General features: G+C 46.4%; 1 protein-coding gene across 18 annotated transcripts in view; it reads right to left on the bottom strand.

Moving 5' to 3' along the window:
• The window catches only part of STYXL1 (serine/threonine/tyrosine interacting like 1), a 61,710-nt gene that overhangs the window by 26,904 nt on the left and 8,928 nt on the right, over positions 1-25,878 (bottom strand). For 13 of the 18 annotated variants that reach the window (XR_013448714.1, XR_013448716.1, XR_013448715.1 and 10 more), the window contains 4 exons: positions 25,712-25,818; positions 13,212-13,273; positions 9,386-9,527; positions 5,104-5,249 (listed from right to left, as the gene is read on the bottom strand). Coding sequence is in view for 15 of the 18 variants with exons in the window: in XM_078074446.1 (XP_077930572.1) it covers positions 5,104-5,249; positions 9,386-9,527; positions 13,212-13,273; positions 25,712-25,814 (453 nt within the window). In the remaining 3 variants the exon portion in view is untranslated. The remainder of the gene's footprint in view (positions 1-5,103; positions 5,250-9,385; positions 9,528-13,211; positions 13,274-25,711; positions 25,819-25,878) is intronic. The other 5 variants (XM_078074451.1, XM_078074456.1, XM_078074453.1 and 2 more) reach the window with 1 other exon arrangement.

The following is a 25,878-nucleotide window of genomic DNA, read 5'->3' as shown; positions in this document are numbered from 1 at the left end:
TCCAAAGGAAATGAAATCATGATGTTGAGGGAGTATCTGCTGTGTTCCTTACAGCATTATTCACAGTAGCCAAGACACAGAAACAACCTAAGTGTCCATCGACAGATGAACAGATAAAGAAAATGTGGCATGTATACAGAATGGGAGATTATTCAGTCCTGAGAAAGAAGGACATCCTGCCATTTGTGAGCTTGAGGGCATTACTCTAAGTGAAATACAGGAATACCTCATCTTATCGTGCTTCATTTTATTTTGTTTCAGAGATACTGCAATTTTTACAGATTGAACGTTTGTGGCGACGCTGCATCGGGCAAGTCAATCAGTGCCGTTTTTCAACAGCATCTGCTCCCTTCGTGTCTCTATCACATTTCAGTCATTCTCACAAAATTTCCAACCTTCTCATTATTATTATATGTATTATGGGGATCTGTGATCAGTGATTATCTGTGATCAGTGATTATGACCCACTGAAAGTTCAGATGATGGTTAATATTTTTTAGTAATAAAGTATTTTTAATTAAGGTATGTCCACTATTGGGGCGCCTGGGTGGCTCAGTCAGTTAAGCGTCTGCCTTCAACTCAGGTTATGATCCTGGAGTCCCAGGATTGAGCCCTGCGTCAGGCTCCCCGCTTGGCAGGGAGTCTGCTTCTCCCTCTACCCTTCACCTGACTCGTGCTCGCTCGCTCTCGCTCTCTGTCAAATAAATAAAATCTTAAAAAAAAAAAAAGGGGGGTATGTCTACTTTTTTTTAGACATAATGCTATTGCCCACTTAACATACTACAGTATAGTCTAAACATAACTTTTATACACAGCAAAAAATTCATTTGCCTTGCTTTATTACAATATTTGCTTTATTGTAGTGGTCTGGAACCAAATCCACAATATTTTCAAGGCATGCCCGTAAGTCAGACAGAGAAAGACAACTACTGCATGATCTCACTTACATGTGGAGTCTGAAAAGGCCAAATTCATAGAAACAGAGAGTAGAACAGTGGTTGCCAGGGGCTGGGGAGTGGGGGAAATGGGAGATGTTGGTCAAAAGGATACAAACTTCCGGGGCGCCTGGGTGGCTCAGTTGGTTAAGCGACTGCCTTCGGCTCAGGTCATGATCCTGGAGTCCCTGGATCGAGTCCCGCATCCGGATCCCTGCTCGGCAGGGAGCCTGCTTCTCCCTCTGACCCTCCCCCCTCTCATGTGCTCTCTCTCTCTCTCATTCTCTCTGTCTCAAATAAATAAAAATCTTAAAAAAAAAAAAAAAGGATACAAACTTCCAGACATAAAGAGGCACAAGTTCATGGGGACTTCAGTTAATACTGTGTTATATACTTGAAAGTTGCTGGGAGAGTAGATCTTAAATGTTCTTACCACCACACACAAAAAAATGGTAATTAGGTGAGGTGATGGTTAGGTTCATTAACCCTATTTGGGGATCATTTCACAATATACAAATGTATCAAATCAACATACTATATACCTTAAACTTATATATGTTATATGTCAATTATATCTCAATAAAACTGAAGGGGAAAATTTACAAAATCTGATTGTTCCAAGGAAAGATTATGAGTACCAACCAGGTGGTTAGAAAAAATTGTCATCAAATAATAATTTACAAACTAGTTAGGAAACAGCCAGTAAAGCATGGCAGGCTAAAACTATTCTCAAAGTGTACCTCCGAGGAACTGCTAAAAACCTTCCTACTGGTTCCTCGGGCCGACTTTGTAGTCCAGATGTTTATCATAACACAGTGGCTACATGTTTATTATTGGCATGGGTTGAAAATCACTCGTGATATTTAGTACAAAAGCTAAGCATAACCTCAAGAAAACAAACAAAAACCACACTCACATTGTATAAACTTGTTTCCAATATGATCTGTTTGGAGGTCCCTTTCTTGTGTGAGTGTTCCACGGGAAATGCTGACCTATGTGATTTCAAAGGTCAAACCTAGTTCTAAAATTCCTCTGGCTCCAAGTCAGACTCAGAAATAAGCACCACAGGCTACTTTGGCTGTCCAGAGGCTTCAGAGCCTTCTGGCCTTAGCACATCGCCCCTCCCAGTGAGCCCACTGCAAGCCCACATCCTTCCCAAGCTGTCGGCCTCAAAAAGCCTTTCTCAAAGAGCAGACAGCAAGCCGAGCCGATGCTCAAGTGTGCGAAAGGGACGCAGGACCCTTCTACCTGCAGACAGGCCCGCTCGATAGGACCCAAAGCTTCCCCAGAGCTCAGGCTGACCACACCCAGGATGCTCAGCTTGCTGGAGCCAAAGGACACCCTCCTAGTTTCACCTGGAAAATCTCACTGAACACCCGACACAGATCTATCAACTCTTCCTGCTGCTTTCAAACCAGCTTCCTTTCCTATGGCTGTGTGGCAGGGAAAAACACACCGGGCTGGTAAGAGCAAGCGCGTGTTAATTCTAGATGCCATGATTTTGACACCCACACCCATAAGGATGTCCAAACTGAGCCCGCTGCCCTCCCCCACACTGCCTCTGCCTCCCGTGTCCCCCACCTGTCACCCACACCGGGAACCAGGGTACTAATCCCAGGCTCCTCCCTCCCCGCATGTCCCGCCCTCACCCCCCCCCATGTCTAATCAGTGCCACTACCCAAGTGTTTCCTGAATCTGTCCTCTCCTCACCATCGCGGCCTTCCGCCTCCCCCAGAACCCCCTGGCAGCCCCCACGGGTCTGCCTTCCACACCACGATCGCTGGTGAACTTTCTCAAGTGCCATCTGACAGCACCAGGCACCCCGGGGCTCACCACCATCTCTCTCTGGTGTGGGCTTCACGTTTTGGTCCCCGAACCTTTTGCTCCAAGTGAAATCTCATTTAAAGGAGGCCACGTGTAAAGCAGAGGAAATGAGAAGTCACTCTGTCTAAAGGCCACGTTCAGCGCCGCCACCTGCCCTCCTAGAAGGAGTTCCTTGGGGAGCAGCAGGGACACCCCTGCTTTCCAGTGTCTCAGAGCACATAGCAGAGGGGAGTGGGGCTTTCACTCGTGCCCCTGAACTACTAACAAAGGTCCCAAAGCAGGGAGCGACAAATACTAGGTGCCTACACTCTAAGGAGGGCCACAGACACCTAGGGCAGAACCCTGCTAGCTGCCACCACCATCCACCACGCACCCCTCTTCCCAGTCTACCTGAGATGGGGCGAGGGCAAGTCTCAGGGGTATACACATGTCGACACTGAACAAAATGTACATTTAAATACGTGCACGAACTTACTGATGAACTTACTTACAGGCTACTGAACCTTACTAAAGCTTGTTTTCCAAAGGGAAGGAGGTGAGTTATCAGCAGGGTGAGGTTTGCAGAAATACTTATTTTGCACAAGGAAAAGCCAGTAAGGGGTGCTCCTCTAGGAGTGAGCAGTGCCTGGCAGGACAGGGAGACTGGGGGGACACCAGTGAAGCTGAAAATCATAGTGTGAAGGAGTGCAGATGTGGTCAGGGGGTCATGGACTGCCAAAGTAAAACAAGGAATTGGGGGTGCTTCTGGCAGGAAGTCTCGGATGGTTTTCTTTGAAAGATTCTTAGTAGCAGATGGGGCCCATAAACCGGGCCCCAAGGAAACCAGCAGCTAAGGCCACCAGCAACATACAGAACCGAGGGGCACCTGGGTGGCTCAGTCGGTTAAGCGTCTGCCTTCGGCTCAGGTCATGATCCCAGAGTCCTGGGATCGAGCCCCGCATCGGGCTCCCTGCTCGGCGGGGAGCCTGCTTCTCCCTCTCTCTCTGCTGCTCCCCCTGCTTGTGCTCTATCCCTCTCTCTCTCTCAAATAAATAATAAAATCTTAAAAAAAAAAAAATTAAAAAAAAAAAAAAAAAAAACATACAGAACCGGGCTGGAACAGAGTGAGAAGGCCTGGCCCCACTGCTGACGGGCAGCCAGTCCCACAAGACAGGCCCCACCCTGGACCCCCAGCACGGAAGTCACAGGCCCAGGAGCAAGGAAGAGAGGAGAGGTCCCTACAGCTAACCCACACCCCTGGCCACTCCCACCCCAGCCAACTGAATACTTCCCAGCTCTGGGGGATGGGAAGAGATGAGACTTAATTCAGATCTGAGACTGGAAGGTTAAACTAGCCTCACTTGTACTGGCCTGATCGCTTTTCTTCTCTTTTAAGAAATTATTTTAAAAATGCGCAAAAGTAGAAAGAATAGTATAATAAACCCCTGGGTCGATCACCCATTTGCAAATATCATCAACTAATGGCCGGTTTATTTTAGCTCTATCCTCACCCACTTCCCAACACACCCCAGATTATTCTGAAAAGCCAGACGTCATATTGTTTTACCCCATAAATACTTCATTCTGTATCTCTGAAAGATTCAGTTGATATACACATTTCCCCTATCATTTTATGATTAGCTTAAAAGTGGTCAGAATTTCTGGAATGTGCCCAAGATGCTGCTAAGGGCAAAGAGCCAAAGGTAATTACTAGAAAGAATGAAGCCCCCACATGTCTACATCCCACTGCATTCAGACTCTTCAATAAGCCCCCTGCTGTATGATGCCCTCCAGGGACCAGCCCCTGCCTGTCGGTCATGGCCACTCCATGGCCACCCCGTGCCTGCCTCAGCCACCCTCCACCCACCTCTCTTCCTAGCAAGTTCCTCCTCCTCCTTCTGGTCTGGCTCCAGGAGGGGCCTCACCTCACCTGGGGTGCCCCTTGTCTCTCCCACTAGCCAAGAACTCCTCATAGGCAGGATGCTAGCTTGTCCTTTTTGTGTCCTCTGGGCTTGTGGGTCCAGACAGCTGAGAATGGACAGGCAGCCTCAAATTGTGGCGCCCCTGCCTGTCTTTGATGACAGCCTGACATCCAGAGCTCCCCCTGGGACCCCTGCCCTCTGGACGGGCCCCACCTCTTCACCACCGTGCTGACTCTGGCCTGAATCCAGCGATGAGAAATTTACCCTCGTGGCCTGGACCTCCTGGCTGCCCCAGGTCCATTTCCCAAGCACAGTCTCCGTCCCTTCCATCATTCCCATGTCACCCAACTCCTCTTTCCCCTATCCTGCTCCCCATCCCTTGGTCAACCAGGGGGAGACCATGCTTCCATCCGAGCCTGCCTGGGCTCAGTACCCTGCCTCACCTGTGGCATCCAGATGATCTTCTGTGTCCGGAGGAAGTGGTACCTGGCCGAGAAGCGTTCGTAGCCTCCTTTCAGGATGCAGATGGGGTGGTGGGTGAGGTGGGCCAGCACCCTGCCACACTCCACGGCAGCTCCGGGCACCAGTTCTAAGAGCAGAGACCAAAGAGGTGAACGGCCCCTGTGTGCTCATCGTTTGCCTAAAGCTCCAGTTGACGGCCACTCGATTTGGAAAAGCAACGGTCTGGGAACCTGAAGGAAATCTAAATGGAGAGGAGTGTTAACAACTCAAATTTAAGCCACTTGTTACCAAGTAAGTTGATCCTTCTTTTCTGTAAATTCTTAGATGATGCAGATCTCCACATTATTGCAAGGAAAGAGGATTTAACAGAAGGGAAAGGTCTCTCGCATATACACATCACATATCATATACCAAACCATTCACCTAAGGTGGGTAAAGTAATGGTTTTCAGTATATTCACAGAGTTGGGCAACCATCACCCGAGAAAAGAAACCCTGTACAGGCTAGAAGGTTTCACTCCTTCCTTCCCTTCAAACACCCAGGCGGAGTGTTCCAATTTCTCCACATCCTCATCGACACGTGTTAGTATCTGTCTTTTTGATCGTGGCCGTTCTCGTGGGTGTGAAGGGACAGCTCATTGTGGGTTTGACATTGATTTAATCTTAAGTGCCTTCACTGCTCTGCAGAATCACTAGGAGACTCTATGAAAATTAGATATCTATCAGCAAGTTTGCATAATTAAGGCTAAGCCAAGATACGCTCCCCCCGCCCCCGCCGAGGCCACGATCTGAGCCCTAAAGACAAATATCTCACTGCAGACTTTGAAGAACCAGCTAAAAAGGGAAAGGGAAAGGCCGGGACTCTGACTCTGACTTCTATATTGAACCTCTGGCCAGAGAAAGCCAGTTCCAGCAGGGGCTGCTGAGGACAACAGGGGCCCGAGACCAATCTGGAGGACTGGATCTGGAGGAAGAGCCTTGGGGTCAGCAGCCAGGCCAGGAGAGAAACTGTGGCTGGCGAGAGACAGGAGCCAAACCCTATCCTAGAAGGCCTGGCTTAGAAGCCAGAGTCCCCGGTGTCTCAACACCATCTCCCTCTTGAGCAAGAGACTGAATAATGGCTGAGGGGTCAGAGGGTTCAGGCGAGCGGAGTCCCAGGACACACTGCTGCTGTCTTTAAGCCAGACAGCCGCTCTCCCACCAATGTCACATGACCCACTGGAGGCTTATTCACCGGGGTGCCATGGGGTCAGTGCCGGAGAAAGCCCAGTTTCCAGGAGAATAATTAGAGATTGCAGAGGAAAGCCATGAGGACAGTCCGGGGCCCAGGCTACCCAGCCACAGATATGATGGGGTTATTAACATTAAATTTATTTTTAGTCCCATTAATCTGGAGTTCTCCAATGACACGAGGCTTCACACACTTTGAATTGGGGCACCCACTACTTCAGGAGGACGAGAGACCCCATCCAGGCCAATGGGCTCTCTACTCAGCAGCGAGTTTTAAGTTAAATTACTTTGGGTCCTTAGCCAGGCAACTGGCTTGAAAGTCAGGCTTTGTTCAGAGAGGAGGAGGAAAAAAAAATGCCCACATTCCCAAAGCTTCCCCCCACAGTTATGGTGAACGCCCCAGCCCAGGGAACCCCACCCACACCTCTCAAGAGCCCCGTCTGAAGGGTCTATAATCTATATGTTGCAAGGAAGGCAGGCCGATTTAACATAAGGGAAATGTCTCTCTTCCAAGAAGGGGGCTGCCCTTTGCCTGGTGAAAGGAGTTTAGAGAAAGAGCCCAAGGGAAGGTACTCTCCAGGTTCCTAAGAAGAGACCCAGCTGAGAAGGTAAAAACACCATGTTTGCAGGGACAGGGGTGCTAAAAACCACCTGTGCCCCACTTCCCACTAGGAATCCTGAGACAGCCCCCCCCCCCCAGCAGGGCGGGAGAGGAGAGAAGCTGCCATAGCCCAGGGACCAGCAGCACCTGTGGAACACCTGGGCAGGAGGTCACAGTGCTAAGGGGAGGGAACCCCTCCTGACTCACCCTAGACGGGGACATTTCAGCCACAGACACAGCAAGGATAGAGGCCCGTGGCCCAAAGCCAGCAAGAGAGGACTACACAGAGTCGGACCCCTGCTTCTAGGAGGTGATGGAGGCTCCACACATGACCAGATTCCCTTGGGGGGTGGGGAGGTGGGTGCTTAACAGTAGAAAGGGGAAGGGGATGGGGAGAGAAACCTCGAAATGGTCTTTTACCCCAGAGACTCTGCATTCACCTGAAAGATGCCATTTTAAAGGAGAAAAGTGCCTTGAGTGGACAAGGTGAGAGTGTGTGTATGTCCGTGTGTGTGTGTGTGTGTACGTACACATGCATGCAATTTGGGGTTTTGCTGTGTTGTTTTGCGGTTGTGGTTTCCTACTGAGAATGGGGGCTCCATGAGGTCATTTATAGAACATAGAGGGGGTTACCTTTATTGACCACCGTTTCCTGTGGTTTTAGGGTCCAGCCTACAATCCTGGGACTGCAGACTGGCACCAACCCGATAAACTTGGGGAAGAGGGCACGATATCCTGGCGAAGGACCTCCTGTGAAGACTGGTTTTATTAAAGGTGGAAGCCTAGCGCCACCCAGTGACCGCTGCTGTGAGCGCCCGGGCCCATGGAAACCCCCACACGTTCATGGCTGAGCCACAAGCCGCAGAGCCCCTAGGCCAACGGCAAGGGGTTGTCAGCCCCAAACCAGGGGCTGGGTGGAGAATGTAGGGGCGCCTCAGAAAACAGGTAAGATTAGAGCCCACCACGATTTAACGCTCCGGCTTGGGACTGGAGCGACTTTGCTTTGCTCTCCTGCTCTGCTATCCAGGCCTTGGGAGACCAGACAGAGCCAACCTGCCCGGGGTTCGAATCCCAATCCCACCACTTACTAGGTGTGGTCGTTTCAAAAACAGTCCACAAATTCTTTCAAATACAAGAAAGAATATTTGAAAGAATATAAAGGGAGGTTGAGTCTGATTCCCCACCCCTTGAGGGTAGACTGCACTCAGTGACTTTCTTCTAATGAACAGAATGGGGCAGAAGCGACCAGAAGTCTCAGGACTCCGTCGCAAGAGGCATGTGGCTGTCCCTTGCTCTCCCGCTCTCCTAGATGGCCCGCTCCAGGGGAAACCAGCTGCCGTGTCGTGAGGCCATCCAAGCGTTCCTACAGAGAGATCCAGGTGGCAGGGAATGGAAGCCTCCTGGCCATACCCGTGTGAGGCCCCTCGGATGCAGATCATCCCGGCCCAGTCAGACCTTCAAATGACAGGGACCCTAGCCAGCACCTCGACTGCAATCTCAGCAGACACGCCATACCAGAACCTGGTACCGGTTAATTAATATTTGCTGTATTAGGCTACTGAGTTTGGGGGCAATTCATTACATGGCAATAAATTAACTCAACACGTGTGGGACCTTGAGTGAGTTACTGCATGCACCTTTCTGGGCCTCAATCTCCGCATCTATAAAATGGGGATGTTACCTACTAGAGACCATTCTCCATGGCCTCTCAGGTTTCTACGTGTCCTGTGAGCAAAGGTACTGGCTTTTCGAGAGTATCTGTATATCAAACAGCCTCGGAAGATAGATCGTTCCTCCCTCTAGAGCTAGGGGCGGGCAGGCTTTCTGCCCGTTATAAAAAATTCAGGCCCTGGGAGCACCCGGGTGGCTCAGTCGGCTAAGCATCTGCCTTTGGCTCAGGTCATGATCTTGGGGTCTTGGGATCGAGCCCCGCATCGCATCAGGCTCCGCGCTCAGCAGGAAGTCTGCTTGTCCCTCTGCCCCTCCCCCTGCTCGTGCTCATGCTCTCTCTCAAATAAAGTCGTTTTTAAAAAAAGAAAAGAAAAAAAAAGATTCGGTCCCCTGAGCTCAGGGTTCTCCTGTAATACAACCCACGGTGTGGGTAGGTTTTTCTTGGCCCTCTTCTTGTCACCCTGTGAGAATGGGGGCTCGGGCGCCAGGGCAAGGAGAGGAGGACATTCCGGTTACTTTCACTGCTCTGACCCGGGAGCCTCACATCCTCTGCCAGCACCCATGAGGCTATGGCAGGCTCACCTGGCATTTTGCAAGGAAGGAAACCCCTCAGCCCCTCCCCCGCTCTTGGCAGAACCCATTTCTCAGGGGCGTGTTCTGCAGGAGCTGAGCCAGGGAGAGCCCTCGGCGTGGTTCCCAGCGTACCGCGAAAGGGCTCCATCACCACCAGCTGCTGCTCCGGCCGCGCTCCTAAAAACCTACCGTGTCTACTATCTTCGGTGTTGTCCTCCTCGTCGTCCCCTCTTGAGGCGATCTCCAGGGTGCTGGTGTTGTTATCATACACCACACAGTATTTCACGCACTCCAGATCCACAGACTCCGGGAGAAGATACTCATTTGCTCTCTAAAGAAACCACAGAAGAGGTCTGTTGGCGGGTGGTTCAGCTGGGCATATACTCCCCGCACTCCAGCCCTGGGTGCAGCTGGAGGGAGGACCGTGCCCCTTCCCCTGACTACACGCACAGGCCCGGAAGCACCGAGAAGGGACCGGAGAGTGTGCTGGACGCCGAGCACCTTCCACACCCACACGACCTGCTGTGGAAAAAGCTGGCCAGAGCTGACCGGACCAGAGACAGTGTCCTCACTTAAGAGCTGGTCTACCGAGTGGCCTGCGGCCCACTAGGGGGCCTGGCATGCATTCTCTCAGAGCAACCAAAGTGAGGACATCCTCTCTCTAGGGGAAAGTAGTTGGTGATGGAGGCCAAATCCAAAACCTGCCATAAGAAGGGCAATAAGCAGAAGGCTTCGATAAGCAGAAATCACGAGCAAGCGGATATAATGCGGCAGACTCACCTGCAGGCTCTGTTGAGAGTGGGAACTTTTGTTCTTTTGTAGTCATTGATGTACTCTGAGCTTCTAGAACAGTACCTGGCATGTGGCTATAAATACGGTCAGAGGGAGGAAAGGGCAAGCAGGAACCAGGACGTCGTGAGTAGCCGGGAGCCGCTGCGTTGCCAGGAAGGCAGACCACGGGGGCAGGAACAATGCCCAGGACCCCAAAGGGTGTCCCAGAGCTCGAGGAGGCCTGGCTGGGTGGCGGCTGAGAGGTTAGTCTTCACGCATTTACATGAATGTAAGGCCTTCCCAAAGGCGCCCACTACTCAGGGGATCCCGAGCCTGACTCCGTCCCTTGCAACCTTGTCTGGCTGTCAGAGGTGGCCCCACAGAGGACCTGCAGGTGGGGTAGGGTGAGTTTATATCGATTCTACTACAAGGCAGTCAAGCAAGGCCCGTGGAGGGACAAACCAGAAAGTTCTCTGGGACTGAGCAGGGAGGAATCCCATTTGTCTGGAGGAACTAGGAGAGAGCCGGTGCTCAGGATGAGCAGGGTTTGCATGGATAATGAGGGAAGGGGGGTTTCTGGGTGTGGAGATGAACATGAGCAAAGGGGAAGGGAGTGGAGATGTGGAGCAGGTGGGAGAGCAGGACAGATGTGGCTGGACATTGACTTGTTCACTCAATAAGCATACGTTGAGGGTCCACCCTACGTTTACGCCGTGTGAGGTTCTGGAATACAGAGGTTCAAAGCAGCACAGGCAAACTCCCCGAGTTGGCCCAGAGGACTCAGAAAGGTTGTGCACAGTGGGAGGGATTGGAGCTGGGGCTGCAAGGGCGAGGGGAAATCTGCCAGACTGACAAGAGTGGGGAGAACGTTCCAGGCAGAAGGAACAGCTTCCGGTTGTTCACTTTAGTCAACAAACGTGCTGAGCCCATCCCAGATGCCAAGGACCAGATGGAGCCTCCGGGATACAGATGAGCAAGGCACATACATTCCTGTGCTCCCAGCAAAAGGTCTGGAGGCCTGAGAGAGCAGTGCGCTGGCGCGGGTCGGGGGGTGGGAGGGTGGGGGGATGCACAGGTACTCTGTCCTAGATTGAGAGACCATTGGTTGGGGCACCTGGCTGGCTCACTCGGTTAAGGATCTGCCTCCAGCTCAGGTCATGATCCTGGGGTCCCAGGATCGAGCCCATGCATCACATCAGGCTCCCTGCTCAATGGGGAGTGTGCTTCTGCCTCCCTTCCCCCACTCCCGTTCCCACTCCTGCTCTCTCCCTCACTCCTTCTAATAAATAAAATCTTAAAAAAAAATAAAGTACACACCAATTGTAGGATATACTGCAATTTCAGAAATGTTTGAATATGGGGGGTGGATATGTGCATCTTAGAACCAAGGAAACGCAGTAGGGCAGTACTGTTGAGGTGCCAGATGAGAATGGAAGTTTGCATGGCTGGGGCGCCCGGGTGGCTCAGTCACTTAAGCATCTGCCTTCGGCTCAGGTCATGATCTCAGGGTCCTGGGATAGAGCCCCGCGTCGGGCTCCCTGCTCAGCCAGGAGTCTACTTCTCCCTCTGCCCCTCCCCTTGCTTGTACTCTCTCTGTCTCTCTCTCTCTCTCTCAAATAAATAAAATCTTTAAAAAAAAAAAAAAAAAAAAAGGAAGCATGCATGCTGGAGAGGGAGGCCAGGAGCACCCAGTTGGGGGCTGTGTGTCCTGCTGGGGCCGTGCTGGGGCTGTTGGCAGGAAAGTTGGGGAGGGGAGCCAAGAGGTGTCAGCCTGGCTGAGGCCCAAAGAATGTCTCTTCCAGAGCTGGGGGTGCTGCCAGAATCAAAAGAGTATGCAGATATGAGAGTGGAGCCAGAAACCAGAGGTTGAAGCCAGCCAACTGAAAACCCCGGAAGTGGGGCTGGGCTGGGGGAGCAGCAGGTAATGATGGGTTTGGGGTGGGGAGAGGGGGGTGTTAGGCAGCGAGCTTATCCTGCAATCAAATGCTCTAACCACTGAGCTATACCCCCCAAGCAGCAAGCTTATCTGGAAAAATGGCTGAGCCAGGGCCCAGGCTCCCTGTCAAGTTCAGCATGGCAAAGGGCCAGAGATGGAGTGCATCCCAGCACAGCCGCAGTGGGAAGGGAAGGGGTCAGTGTTGCCAGACAAAACTTTAGAAGTAAAACTGACAGGACAGCTAATTGCAGTTGGACAGCTGACGCTGGAAGCCTGAGTGAAATCTCTGAGCAAGAAGGTGCACTGACAGATTTAGAGCAAGGACGAAGTAGTGATCTTCCTCAGGCAGCAGCAGGAGAAAAGGAAGCTGAACCAAGGACACAGAGGAGAAACCGGGGAAGACAGACCTTGGGAGAAGAGGGCGGAGAATGAGGTCGGGATCCTGAGCGGAGGCTACCAGGCTTGGCAATGACCTGACAGAGAAGACACCCTGTGGGGGTGGGGAAAGAGGCCTCAGTGCAGGAAGGGGGCATGGTGACTGAGCGCAGGGCTCTGTCTTTTTAAGAAAGGTGGAATAAGGGGCACCTGGGTAGCTCAGTCAGTTAAGCGTCTGCCTTCGGCTCAGGACATGATCCCAGGGTCCTGGGATGGAGCCCCGCATCGGGCTCCCTGATCAGTGGGGAGTCTGCTTCTCCCTCTCCCTCTGCCCCTCCCCCTGCTTGTGTGCTTGCACACACTCTCTCTCTCTCAAGTAAATAATTTTTTAAAAAAAGATGGAATGGGGGAGGAGCAGGGAAACAGGGAAGGAAAGGAAAGTGGCTTCTATCTCTGGATTATAGTTTTTTGTTAGTTTATTTATTTAAGTAATCTCTACACCCAGAGTGGGGCTCAAACCTGCAACCCCTAGATCAAGAGTTGCTTGCCCTTCAGTCTGAGTCAGGCTGGATTATAGTAATTATCTCGATGGTTTATTATTGTCTGTTCCCTGAGTAGGACAGAAGACAGTGAGCCAAGGGCATCTTGTATTCCGTTGTATCCCCCAAGGTCTGGAACAGTGCCTGGCCCATCAAGGAATTAAATCAGCATTTGCTCAGTGAAGCTGTTGGCCATGATGGGGGGTGGGGACACCGTAGGGAGCACGTAAGGGGTGTGGGAGACCCTCTTGGTGGATGCACAGGGGTGGTCCTGCCTCTGCTGCCCCGTGTCCCCCACGCTGCCGCCTCCTGGATCTAGGATAAAATCCCCCATTTCCCCCCACCCTCCTGTAAGGTGGCCAGCCTGCCCCACATTCGGACTCTGCCACTCTACCTTCTTCACTCGACGGGCTGTAATCACATGGCTTTCATCATACTCCTGTTTGGAACGCACATCTAGAAAGGAAAAGTATTTAATAACCATATTTGCAAAGGAGCATACGATCAAACTACTTGGAATACTTGCACCATCCTCAACATATATTTGTTTGGCAGCTGGGTGATAATAATTGTCAGTTTAAAACAAGGCATGTGGGGCGCCTGGGTGGCTCGGTCGGTGAAGCGTCCGACTCAGTTTCGGCTCAGGTCATCACCTCAGGGTCGTGAGATGAAGCCTGTGCCAAGCTCCAAGCTCAGCGGGGTGTCTGTCTGGGATTCTCTTTCCTTCTCCCTCTGCCCCCCTCCACTAGCGCATGCTCTCTCTCAAATAAATAAATCTTGAAAAAATAAGAAAAAATAAAATAAAACTCAAGGCTTATAGTTCCACTGTGCTAGGCTGCCCACATGACTCTCCCGCCCCATCATACCCATACCCACACATCCCCTTAAGGGGTAGGGAAACTTTGTATCTTTGATTCAAGGGAAGTTTTCTCTGAGGTCCAAAAAAGTCGGGAGGGGAGAAATCAAAGCCGGAGTGAGCTCATACTAAATGCCCCATGGAATTTTAGACCCAAATTCAGACTTAAACCTAAGAACTGAGGTTCTAATGCCCCTACTAGGGCAGACGGTATGACTGATGTCCTCAAAGTTGGGAGGAATGTGAACAGGAACAGAGAGCCTTATCCATAAATCCTAAAAAGGGATGTTATCCAAAACATCATTGTTTTTAAGATTTTATTTTTTAAGTAATTTCTACACCCAACATGGCTCAACCTCACAACCCCGAGATCAAGAGTCACATGCTCCACTGACTGAGCCAGCCGGGCACCCCCAAGACATCATTCTTAAATTCAACAAGAAAACAAACAACCTGATTTAAAAATGGGCAAAAGACATGAACACAGCACACCAAAGAAGATATGCAGGTGGCAAACAAGCATAGGAAAAGATGCTCCATGTCATGTCATCAAAGAAATGCAAATTGAAACGACAAATAAGAGACCCCTACATGCCTATTCAAACGTCAAAAATCCAAAACACGGTCAACACCAAATGCTGGTGAGGATGTGGAGCAACAGGAATTCTCATTCATTGCTAGTGGGAACGCAGAATGGTAGTCACTTTGGTAGACAGTTGGGCAGTTTCTAACAAAACTAAACATACTTTTATCAATAATCCTGCTCCCTGGTACTTACCCGAATTATTGAAAATCTATGACCACAAATGTTTATAGCAGCTTTTTTCATAACTGCCAAAAGTTCAAAGCAACGAAGATGTCCTTAAATAAGTGATGGATAAACCGTAGTACATCCAGACAATGGAACAGTATTAAGCATGCACACACACACACACACACACACACACACAGAGCTATCAAGCCAGGAAAAGACATGGAAGAGAGTTAATACAAGCGAAAGAAGCCAGTTTTAGTCTACCTACCATACGGTTCCAACTATAGGACATTGCTGAATACACAAAACTGTATAGACAGTAAAAAGATTAGTCATTGCCAGGGGTTAGTGGGGAAGGAGGGATGAATACGCAGAGCACTCAGGATTTTTAGGGCAGTGAAACTATCCTGTATGATACTGTCATGATGGACAGGTCACTATAAATTTGTCAAAACCCAGAAAATGTACAACACTAACCCTACTGTAAACTCTGGGCTTCAGGTGATAACGAGGTATCAAAGTAGTTTCATCAACTGTAACAAATACGCCACTCTGGTGGGGGCTGAGGATAGTCTGAGAGGCAATGCTTATGTGGGGGGACAGAGGGACTTAAGAAATCTCTGTACTTTCTGCTCAGTTTTGCTATGAACCTAAAACTGCTCTAAAAAATCAAGTCTATTTCTTTTTAAAAAAAGACATAAGAAAGCACTAACCAAAAAAGAAAATACGGGCAAACCTAATCCTATTAAAATTAAGAACGTCTAAAACCAGAGAGGGAGACAAACCGTAAGAGACTCTTAATCTCAGGAAACAAACTGAGGGTTGCTGGGGTGGTGGGGGGTGGGAGGGATGGGGTGGCTGGCTGGGTGATGGACATTGGGGAGGGTATGTGCTATGGTGAGTGCTGTGAATTGTGTAAGACTGATGAATCACAGACCTGTACCCTGAAACAAGTAACTCCTTCTATGTTAATTAAAAAAAAATTAAGAATGTCTACTTTTTCTCATTAAAATACAACATTAAGAAGGTGAAAGGGTAGGGGTGCCTGGGTGGCTCAGTCAGTTAAGCATCTGACTTTAGCTCCGGTCATGATCTCAGTGTCCTGGGATCAAGTCCCAAGTCAGAATCCCCACTGAGTGGGGAGTCTGCTTGTCCCTCTCCCTCTGCTCCTCCCCCTGCTCATGCTCGCTCTCCCTCTCTCTCTCTCTGTCTCTCAAATAAAATCTTTGGGGCACCTGGGTGGCTCAGTCAGTTAAGCATCTGCCTTCGGCTCAGGTCATGATCCCAGTGTCCTGAGATCGATCCCCGCCTCAGGCTCCCTGTTCAGCAGGGAGCCTGCTTCTCCTTCTCCCTCTGCCACTCCCCCTGCTTGTGTTCTCTGGCTCTTCATCTCTCTGTCAAATAAGTAAATAAAATCTTTTAAAAATAAAAAATTATAAAATCTTTAAAAAAAAAAGTGAAAAGGCAAGGCACAGAGTGAGAAAAAAATCTGCAATACAAGTAACAAAAGACTTGTATCCAGAGTTTTTCAATCGGTGAAAAAAACAGTAACAAAAACTTCAGACATCTGAAGATACCTTTAAGACATCTTTAGAAACAGCTAAAGGCCACAGACCGAGGCTGACCCCAGCTCCCCTTAAAATGCCTGCCTGAAAAAACTCAAGGCTACCAAAAGGACTTTCTGTTTGTCCCAGCCAACACCTGAAGATAGGACCCCTGCCTCCCAGTCTCCAGGGAAGGGTAGGAGCCTAACTTTAGTAAGTGCCAGTTAGCAAACCCAGACGGGTCTCACACAGGCCACATCCCCTACCCTTCCTGTAACTGTTCACTCTCCCAGTCCCCTGAGCCTCACTCCCTCCCTCCCCCCTCCTTCACTCTCCCTTAAATTAACCAGTCACCTCTGTACAAACCAAAGCAGAGTTCGGTTCATGCTGGACTCTTTCCTATTGCAACAGTATGTTACTGATTAAAATCTGCCCTTACCACTTTCTATTTATTTTTCATTTTAAAATCAATTAACATATAGTGTAGTATTAGTTTCAGAGATGGGAGTTTAGGGATTCATCAGTTGCATAGAACACCCAGTGCTCATTACGTCAAGTGCCCTCCTTAATGCCCATCACCCACTTACCCCATCCCCCCACCTCTCTCCCCTCCAGCAACCCTCAGTTTGTTTCTTAGAGTTAAGAGTCTCTTGCTGTTTGTCTCCCTCTCCGATTTCATCTTATTTTTCCCTCCGTTCCCCTATGTTCATCTGTTTTGTTTCTTAAATTCCACATATAAGTGAAATCATATATTTGTCTTTCTCCGACTATTTCGCTTAGCACAATACCCTCTAGTTCCATCCACATCATTGCAAATGGCAAGATTTCATTCTTTTTGATGGCTGAGTAGTAGTCCATTGTATATATATACCACGTCTTCTTTATCCATTCATCTGTCGACAGACATCTGAGCTCTTTCCATAGTTTGGCTATTGTGGACACTGTTGCTATAAACATTGGGGTGCATGTGTCCCTCTGAATCACTATGTTTGTATCCTTTGGATAAATACCTAGTAGTGTCCTTACCACTTTAACCACAGCCTGGCTTTGTTTGCCCTTGATGCTACCAACAAAAACCAACCAACCCCATGTAGCTACATATAACAGTATGAGTGAATCTTATAATATAACCTTGAGCAAAAGAAGTCAGATACATGGTCTATATGGTTTAAAAACAGGCAAAACCAAGCAGAGTACACTGTAAGCTCATTTCATTCATTCATATAGATGTGAAAATCAGAAATCATAGTAGCCAAATCTAACAGTGTTCACAAAATACGCGATGATCTAGCAGGAACTACATAATACTAGGAAATCACATTAAGATAGTAAAGGAGAAAAACTGTACGTTTATTTCCACAGACGCTGTTAAAATCAGAAACGGAGACCAACCTTGCAAATTCCCCGAGCAGGCAAAACCAGGTCAGTCATACAAACAAAGCTGAATTCTGTTTATTTTACAAGGCTAACTTGACCTGGATTATTTCTTGCTTGTGTCTCTGGAAAGAATAAGCAAGCTTTGAACTGTTTCTCAAGGCTGATAAGAGGGAACCACTGAAAATTGTAATACTGTGACCAGTCCCTGAAAAATAAATCCTCAAGGCTTTCTCACTATGAAGCTTGATCATAAATATACCTCTGAGCCTCATCCCACAGTCTGGTCTGAATGTTCCCAGTTTGCAAACTGTCTTTTTGGTGTATATACAATAATTTTTTACTAACTACTACTTCAATGATTTGTTGGTTTTGCTTTCGCTGTTTTGAACCTTCTTTGGCACATAGAAAATTTCAACTCCTATCACGAAAAAAAAAATCCTTAGGAAGTTAGGTATATACAGGAACTTCCTTAACCTCATGGGAAAAACTACTGAATAGCTACACCAAACATCACAGTGATTAGTAAAGGGAGAAACAAGACAAAATGCTCACAGTCCCTGTGTCTCTGTAACACCACACTGGGAGCAAAGGGCACAGCAATGCAGTGAGATAAGAATAAGTAAAAGGTAGGGGCGCCTGGGTGGCTTAAGCGTCTGCCTTTGGCTCAGGTCATGATCCCAGGGTCCTGGGATCGAGCCCCGCATCGGGCTCCCTGCTTGGCGGGAAGCCTGCTTCTCCCTCTCCCATTCCCCCTGCTTGTGTTCCCTCTCTTGTTGTGTATCTCTCTGTCAAATAAATAAATAAAATCTTAAAAAAAAAAAAAAAGAATAAGTAAAAGGTATAAGAATTGAAAAGAACTGGAGCCGTCATAAATAGGATTGTCTATATTGAAACTCCAACAGAGCCACAAACAATTAGTATTAACAGGAGAGCACATCAAGATTGCTAGATATCTGGGGCGCCTGGGTGGCTCAATCGTTAAGCGTCTGCCTTCGGCTCAGGTCATGATCTCAGGGTCCTGGGATCGAGTCCCGCATTGGGCTCCCTGCTCAGCGGGGAGTCTACCTCTCCCTCTCCATCTGCCTCTCCTCCCGCTCGTGTGCATGGACACGCTCGTGTGTGCGCTCTCTCTCAAATAAAATCTTTTAAAAAAAAGATTGCTAGATACAACATATAAACATATACACATATATATATGTATATATGTATATATATATAAAACAATGGGCTGTAAAAATCGGGGAGAAAAGATAAGGTTTCAAAATAGAAAAGACTTGCAGTAATGCCTGATGATCCAAGCAACAGAGACTAAAGAAATGGATGTGCATACAGGAAATGGTTCAGCAAAATCCTGTAAAACCAGGAAAAGCTACAGGAAAGTAGCAACCGAAGTCCATTCCTTAAGTGATCCTGCGAGCGATGAAGAACCGGTGACAAAGAGAAACATCCGCACTCCTCTACCATTCAGGACAGGACCCTCAGCACCTGCCCAAGCGGTAAGGCATAAATCCCACCTTTCCATCTGTTTTTCTCAGCCTCCAACTTCTGTATGATTTGCAATGGCCTGAGTGCTCTCAGGGGCGAATGCCAGTATAGGATAAGACGTGCAAGAGATTTATGAGGGAAATTTATGTGCGAGAAAAGGAGACAGGGATCTACCAGTCATGATGCAGGTAGGAGCCCTGTGAAGGAGGGAGGGAGGGAAGGGAGGTAGGTCTGTAGACTACAGCGCAGTTCTAAGAAAGTTTTGTCAAGGCAATGGGGAGTCTTCAAGTCAAAGACACCCATGAGAGGGATCCTACATCTTGCAGGAATGGGCTTGCCTTAGTATTCCTGCTGCTCATGTCACTGAAGGCCGGGGGGGTGGGCGGGGGGTTAGGGGGGGTGCAGCCAATGTGGGAGGTGTGCCTTTGGGAAGAATGCAGTGATGCATTTGAGGCCCAGCATCTGGGACCATCAGGCAGTTAAGATTCCTACAGTTGGAGATCCAAGAGGCTTTCTGCCTGGGTCTGCATCTGTCACCCACGGTGACCAGGAGCAGTGAGGAAGGGGGACCATCTGCTCTCTGCAGAGGCCAGCAGCAGGCCCTCTTCCTGCAAACCCAAACAGCAGGAGCATGCTGGGAACATAGGTGGCTGTTGGGAAATGGGTTTTCTCTTCTTTCCAGTGTTTTCTTCCTATTAAACATAATAGGTTTCTAGAGGGCAAGGAGAAGTCCTTGGTACCGTGACCACACCCTCACTGTGAAAAGTTAAATACATTTTTCTCCACTGGAAACAGGATTTTTTTTTTTAATTTTATTTATATGAGAGAGAGTGAGAGCCAGAGAGATCACAGAGGGAGAGGGAGAGGGAGAAGCAGACTTCCGGCCCAGTGGGGGAGCCTGACACCGGACTCCATCCAGGACCTGGGATCGTGACCTGAGCCAAAGGCAGACACTTAACTGACTGAGCCACCCAGGTGCCCCAGAAACTATTATCAGTTTTTGCTTATCCTTCCAGAAACAGGCTTTGTATGTGATATTTATATCTAAGATATTAGGTGCGTATGTAAAGTGGCAAGCCATTCCTTAGGTTCAGCAACTGCAGGGGTTGGGGAAGTGGAGAGTTGGCCGGGGGGAGGGAGGGGGGGGCGGGTAGAGCCTCTTATTATGGCTTCTGTGTAGACAATAGGAAAGCCTGGTAGCACCCGCTGCAGGCATTGCCTGGGCCTGCACCCTTCTAGAGAGGGTCCTGTATCTTTGCTTTTCTACAAAAAAAGCCTATAGATACAGATTTTAGTAACTAAAATAAATGCCTGCATATACACTAAAAAAAAAGAGGGCACCTGGGTGGCACATTCGGTTGAGCAGCCAACTCTTGATTTCAGCTCAGGTCATGATCTCAGAGTCCTGGGACTGAGCCCTGTGTCTGGCTCCATGCTCAGCGGGGAGTCTGCTTCTCCCCCTCTGCCCCTCCCCCTGACTTGCTCATGCTCTCTCTCTCCCTAAAATAAATAAATCTTAAAAAAAAGAAAAAAAGAAAAAAAAAGTAGAAAGCAAATTTTAAAATAGTAAGTGCCAAAAGGTGACAGCAAAATGGAAGAGAATAAAGAGAATAAAAAGCAAAATACCTGCATGAAAAAAAACATAAAGATAAAAATGCTGAAACATGAATCAAGAGAAAAAAAGCAGCAAGCCTGTTCAGGAGGGGCCCCCCGGTGGGAGGGGACCACCTCCACCCTTGGAGCTTCCTCTTCCCAAGGAGCCAATTCCCAAAAAGTCTCCTTCCTGAAAAGATCCTAAAAAGGAAAAGTCCAATATGCGAAATGAATCTAAAAGAAAGTACAGCGCCCAGGATCTCTTCCCATAATCACCACTGCTGCTAAAGGAAAACTCAAAAGGAGTCAAAACAGCCAAAAATTACTCTTGGTAGGGAAGAAAATAGAGTGCTCCTTCTTGTAGGAAGGAAAAAGATTACAGCAAATCACCATTTGGTTAATAGAAAATTTCTTGGAAGGAACAGCTGATAAGCAGAAGTTTAATGACTTCTGGTCATTAGGTGGGGCTTGAATTCATGCCCCGAGATCAAGAGTCCCTCGCTACTCCTACTGAGGTAGCCAGGTGCCCCCAGAAGTCATTAAACTTTGGACAAGGCTAGAGTTCTTAATTTGGAATACTGATTACAGTTTATATTCATTCACAGTAATAGTGGGTAATAAAAATATTTTAAAGACTGCTTTAGTTGGTGTCCAATGCTGATTTTTAAGTGGTAGTCTTTTCCTTAAGACTTCATGTGTGCCTACTGATTGTCGCAGGAATTTTAGCAAATCTAAGGGAGTTAGTATACTAAATCAGCAGACACCGAATCTGTTAGCTCATGCATTTAATTGAAATGAGTGGGCCAGGATGATATGTAGTAGTATCTGTCCAGCTACAACTGGTCAGTTTCTTCCCGTGTCTATCCTCCTGTTTCATTTTAGTTTATTCTCATTCCTTGTTCAGCTCTATAAAAGTCGGCATTCCTAACAGCAAATTACTTGAAGAATTTGCCTGCTTTATAGGTTAGCACTTAAATCTTTTTTTAAGAGATAAGACATTTAAATTGAACAAAAATTCTTCCAACTATTGACATGTGTCAATCCAGGTATTTATTTCCTCAGTTTTGATCAATATTTACATATATTATCATAAAAACAGTGATTTTGAATTTTTTTTGACTTGATGTTTTTTTAGTGGCTCAAGATGTCATACGGTGTTGGTTGTTCTAACTTCTGCTGTTAAGTTTTTTCTAGAAATAACATTTATGTTGAACAGTAATACTTTAGATCTATATATGAATATTTATATAGGTATCTTTGGAAGGATACTTTTAGGCTTATTTGCAAAAAGGCAGTTTTCTGACAGCACGCGAATGGGTCAATGAAGAAATCAAGCAAAAATCAAAAGGGCAGTTCCATTTGCTGCAATAGTTTTTTTTTTTGTAGAATCTTAGTGTGTATAAGTTTGTGAGCAAATGAAACATGCAGGTTCAATACATTGATTTTGATTTTCCCATCTTCTATCTAAGCCAAAAATCTATATTTCATAGGTTATTTATTTTTAATGGATATAGTAAATTCACAGCTCTCAGTTTTGATTTGGCAAGAGATCAACAACTAGGCTCTATATTGAATGGATTTTTATCACAAATACCAACCATCAGTAATTTTTTCTGGCCTATTTTAGTACATCTACTTCCTAAATCACAGTGTTAAATCATGTATTTGAGAAAACCCTTTCTTTATAGGTGGTTGCTGTCCATACTCAGCTACTTAGCTGAATAAAAAACTCTAAGTGATATTTGGGAACTGCAAAGCTGGAGGGAGGAGGCAGGATTATTCCTTCAAATGATACAGAATATCACTGGTGAGATTCCAAAGCCATAGACAGCTTGAGAACAAACTCAGGATAAGAGAGGCGGTAGGACTGTCGGCTAGCCAGCCAGCTGCAACTTCCTATAAATACAATGAAAAAGACTGGTGAAACTCAAGTATAATCTGGATTAAAAATTCACACTTGGGGTACCTGGCTGGCTCATTCAATGCAACTTGCAACTCTTGATCTCAGGGTTGTGGGTACGAGTCCCACGTTGGGTGTGGAGAGGACTTAAAAAAATAAAATCTTTACAAAATCATGCTTTTTCAGGGATGTTCACAAACTAGTAGGTGTCCTGGGTGTCCCACGACAGCTTTCTATAGGCGAGGCCTCAAATGAATGGTATTTATCTTGCAATTCAGCCTATGGGGGCACTTGCATTACAAAGGGTATGGACTCCCAAACTTTTCTGTAGCTTCTCTGGCCAGTCACCGGAGAGTATGAAAGCACGCAATGTAGGATTTTTGGCAATTCTTGCTGATCATCATTACACGTTGCAGTAAAAGATAAAGTATGGTCCCAGTAGGGAATCTTGAACCACTCTGATCTCCTGGGTTCTATTCCAAAATAATCACTTTTAGATTTCGTTTCTTTTATCGGATGATCTCTTTGAGGCAGGTTTCAGATTTTGGCGGTACGAGAAAGATCAGGAAAAGCACTGATGAAAAAATCTGATTGGGGCGCCTGGGTGGCTCAGTCGGTGAAGCGTCTGTCTTTGGCTCAGGTCATGATCCCAGGGTCCTGGGATCGAGCCCCACATGGGGCTCCCTGCTCAGCAGAGGGCCCTGCTACCTGGCCCCGCTTATGCACTCACATGCTCTCTTTCTGTCAAATAAATAAAATCTTTTTTAAAAAATTCCGAGAGTGGAGTTTTAACAAACTGTCCCATGACCGCCTCTTTCTACAGGTGAGGTCACAAATGAATTGTAACTATCCTGGTGTTGCTATGGGGGCACCTTATATTTTTTTAAAAATGGCATAAAAATACTGCAGTCTGTGAAAATATTTTACTAGAGATTGAGTGGGACCTAAGACCTTTCTTCCAAAACGAAGTCTTTGATTGTCAGGCCTATATTAGGTTCTGAAACTAAAACTACATATTTGTATGTATTAAAAATTACGTCAATGAGGGGCAGCTGGGTGGCTCAGTCGACTGAGCATCCAACTCTTGTTTCAGTTCAGGTCATGATCTCAGGTCGTGAGATAAGCCCCACATTGGGCTCCACACTGGACATAGAGCCTGCTTGAGATTCTTTCTCTCTCTCTCCCTCTGGATATCCACATGCAAAAGAATGAAGTTGGACCTTTATTCTAACACCACATACACAAATTAACTCAAAATGGATCAAAGACCTAAATGTAAGACCTAAAAGTATAAACTTGAAGAAGAAAACATAGGGCAAAATCTTCATGACATTGGATTTGGCAATGATTTCCTGGATAGGACATCAAAGGCATGGGCAACAAAAGAAAAAAAAAAAGACAAACTGAACTTCATGACAATTAAATCTTAATAAGGGATTAATACCCAGAATATGTAGATAACTCCTAAAAACCCAACAGTTAAAAAAAAAAAAAAAAAACCTGATTCAAAAATGGGCAAAGGACTTGGATAGTTCTCCAAAAACATACAAATGGCCAAGAAGTACATGAAAAGATATTCAACATCACTAATCGTTAGGGAAATGCAAATCCAAATTATAATGAGATATTCCCTCCCTCCTATTAGAATGATTACTATCCCCCCAAAACCAGAAAATAACAAGCGTTGACAATGATGTGGAGAAATTGGAAACTTGTGAACCCTTGGGTTCATGTAAAATGGCACAGCTGCTATGGAAAACAATATGGCAGCTCTTCAAACATTACAAATAGAATTACCAAAAGATCCCGTGATTCCATTTCTGGTTTATATACCATAAACAAATGAATGAATGAATAAATGAATAGGTAAATAAATGAATAAATATATAAATAAATGAATGAGTAAATGGATGTGTGAATAAACGAGTGACTAATGAATGAATGAATGCAGGGTCTCAGAGATATTTGTACACCCATGATAATAACGTCATCATTCACAATAGCTAAGATGTGGAAGTAACCCAAATGTCTGCTGATAAATGGATGAGCAAAATGTGGTATATCCATACAATGGAATATTATTCAGCCTTAAAGAGGAAAATTCTGCAATATGCTACAACATGACAAACCTCAAGGACATTATGATGCTCAGTGAAATAAGCCAAAAGACAAATACTATAGGATTCCACTTACATGACCTACAGTAGTCAAAATCATAGAGACAGAAAGGAGAATGGGGATTTTCAGGGGATTAAGGGATGGGAGGAAGGACAGTATTTAATGGGTATAGAGTTCCTTTTAGAGTTTACAAGAGGAAAAGTTACGGAGATGGAAAGTGGTGCACATAAGGCAGTATAACATGATGAACATACTTAACACCCCTGAACTGTACATTTAAGAGTGGTTAAGATGGCACATTTTATGTTATGTGCGTTTTATCACAATTTTTTAAATTGGGGGAGTAAACATCATAATACAAGTTCACATCAATCAGACTGCAAAAAGCTTAAAGGCTGAAAAAGCCAGGTATTGGTGGGTATGTTTCTTACACTGATGATGGGAATGCAAACTGATACAATCTTTTTGGAGGGCAATTTGACAATAATGTAATGAAGCAGAATTTGCAACTTGGCAATTCCATTTCTAGGTAGGTATCCTGAAGAAACTCTTGCATGTAAATAAGAGGTCAAGGTTCTTCAGTGCAACACTGTTCATAACAGAAACAATGCAAGCAACACACCACAACTGATTAGGAATGTCTACTACCCTAACTAACAGTTAAAATAGATCTTCACATTTAGACTTGGGAATCTCAAAAATTTCAAGAAAAAGCAAGTTGCAGAATAATTGTACATTACGGTACAATTTGTATAAATGTGAACTTGTATTATGATGTTTACTCCCCCAATTTAAAAAATTGTGATAAAATGCACATAACATAAAATGTGCCATCTTAACCACTCTTAAACACATTTTGGGACGCCTGCATCTATAGTAAAAATGTAAAAAAAAATACAGAAGCTGTCATCTTTGGGGAGGAGAAGCAATGGGATTGGGATGGGGTACAAAAGAGGGGTACATCTATGCATAACATTTATGTTAAATCTGAGCGGGGGTACATGGGCATTTATTAGTCTTAATATATATTTGTTAGATGTTCGAAATGTTTCACTAAACAAGAACACAAGTCTTCTGAGAACTTCTAAATTTAATCTGGAGTTATTTCCAAGTCAAGTGACAATTAGTAGTAGCATTTTAAGCTATGTCAAAGGAGTCTAACAGTTTCCTATAGTCATTTATGCCCCAATCCCCGTAAGCTTGGTGATTCACCTAAAATAGTATTGGAAGGATACAGAACACAACACAGTTTTTTTAAAGCACTTACCCAATAAGCAGAGATAGTTGGGTTCAGTCAGTCGGGATAGTTTTGTGACCTGATTCAAGATGTTGTAAAGCTCTGTTGGTTCACATAAAACCAAACCAGCCATCCTACTGGGAAGAATCAATAATGTAAAAGCTTAGTTCCTCTTTCTATTTTAAGTGAATGGCCAA

This window comes from Halichoerus grypus, chromosome 6 (genome assembly GCF_964656455.1).
Source record: "Halichoerus grypus chromosome 6, mHalGry1.hap1.1, whole genome shotgun sequence".
Taxonomy (NCBI): domain Eukaryota; kingdom Metazoa; phylum Chordata; class Mammalia; order Carnivora; family Phocidae; genus Halichoerus; species Halichoerus grypus.
The sequence above is the reverse complement of the archived record's forward strand: the minus strand, read 5'-3'. Positions and strand labels throughout refer to the sequence as shown.